Source organism: Terrapene carolina, unplaced genomic scaffold (genome assembly GCF_002925995.2).
Source record: "Terrapene carolina triunguis isolate 2854851 unplaced genomic scaffold, T_m_triunguis-2.0 Scaffold865, whole genome shotgun sequence".
In the NCBI taxonomy this organism is placed as follows: domain Eukaryota; kingdom Metazoa; phylum Chordata; order Testudines; family Emydidae; genus Terrapene; species Terrapene triunguis.
This window is the reverse complement of record NW_020665216.1, coordinates 185272-186635: the sequence shown is the minus strand read 5'-3', so window position 1 is coordinate 186635 and position 1364 is coordinate 185272. Positions and strand designations below refer to the sequence as shown.

At 48.2% G+C, this 1364-nt stretch overlaps 1 protein-coding gene across 1 annotated transcript in view; it reads left to right on the top strand.

The window, feature by feature from the left end:
* The window catches only part of USF2 (upstream transcription factor 2, c-fos interacting), a 20199-nt gene that overhangs the window by 12639 nt on the left and 6196 nt on the right, over positions 1-1364 (top strand). Inside the window, exon 7 of the mRNA XM_026660932.2 lies at positions 265-323. Within this exon, the coding sequence (XP_026516717.1) occupies positions 265-323 (59 nt within the window). The remainder of the gene's footprint in view (positions 1-264; positions 324-1364) is intronic.

The following is a 1364-nucleotide window of genomic DNA, read 5'->3' as shown; positions in this document are numbered from 1 at the left end:
GCTGCCCCCTGCTGGATGGAACTGGACTGTGCGTGTGCGTGCTGCCCCCTGCTGGATGGAACTGGACTGTGTGTGCACATGCATACTGCCCCCTGCTGGATCTGCACGCCCTGAGTGAGTGTGAGGAGGGAGAGCGAAAGGTCAGTATCTCAGGACGGCCTGGACTCAGCATCGGGGTTCGGTGTCAGGACAGAGAGAGAGAGATATATATATATATATATTTGCCCTCTTGTAACGCCCTCCTCTCTCTGGGTGCCACCCTAGGAAGATGGATGGGACGCGGACGCCCCGCGATGAGAGGCGGCGAGCCCAGCACAACGAAGGTGGGTGGCAGGCTGAGATCCCGCTGGTCTCGTGTCCCGTCTCCAGCCCCGTGGTCCCGTTTCACAGCACTGATCCTGGGGTTTCCCCCTCCCTAACACGGCCCTTTCAGCCTATCGAGGATCTCAAGGGCACAATGTGTCTGGCCAGGCCCGCATCGCCCCCTGAAGCTACGCACCCCCTCAGCCACGTGTGAGAAATGTCTCTTCTATTTTAATATAATCTCCAGGCCCTCCACAGGGCCCTGAGGTTTGATGTCTCCGGCCAGCTGCTCTTAATACCCCCGTGAAGCTTGCCCTGGGCAGCGTACTGGGTCTGGGAATCTCCATCTATCCTGGAAGTGCAAATGACGAGAGGGAACGTGAAACTGACCGGTGTGTGCTGATGGAGAAGAAAACAAGGGGAAAATTCTCTCTGCGCAGATCATCTCAGGGCTGGGATATCGGGGTTCTGAAAGGCTCTTAGAGGGGCGCTCTCAACATGTATCTAACAAGGGGATCTAAGCCTGAACAACCACGACTGGGGTCGGCAGATTGTTTTCTATTAGAACGGGGTTTTGATGGAAAATCGAGTTTTCAGCGCAACGGAACTTACAGTGAAAATTTTCTTCCTGTGGAAAATTCTGATTTTTACACCAGAAATTGTTGAGAGTCTGAAAACTGCAGTGGTTTGGCCAAAAACTGAAATATTGAATATCTAGATTCTGAAATGTAGAGCTGGTCTGAAAACCGACTTTCCATCCAGCAAAAAATGTTGAGATGTTAAAATTTTCGTGCCAGGTCTGGCCAGAAAGCCAAAACATACATGTGTTTTGCCGTACAAATTTCTAAACTGCTGTTTGGGGGTCAATATGGGCCATTTTCTGTTTTAAACATTTTTTAATATAAAAAAATTCAAAAGGAACCATTTAAACTCTTCCATTGGAAAGATTTTTTCTACATTTTTTTTTAAACAATATTTTGTCCAAATCAGTACGATTTCACAAAAGTTTTTAGAAAAAAGAACAGGAGTACTTGTGGCACCTTAGAGACTAACAAATTTAT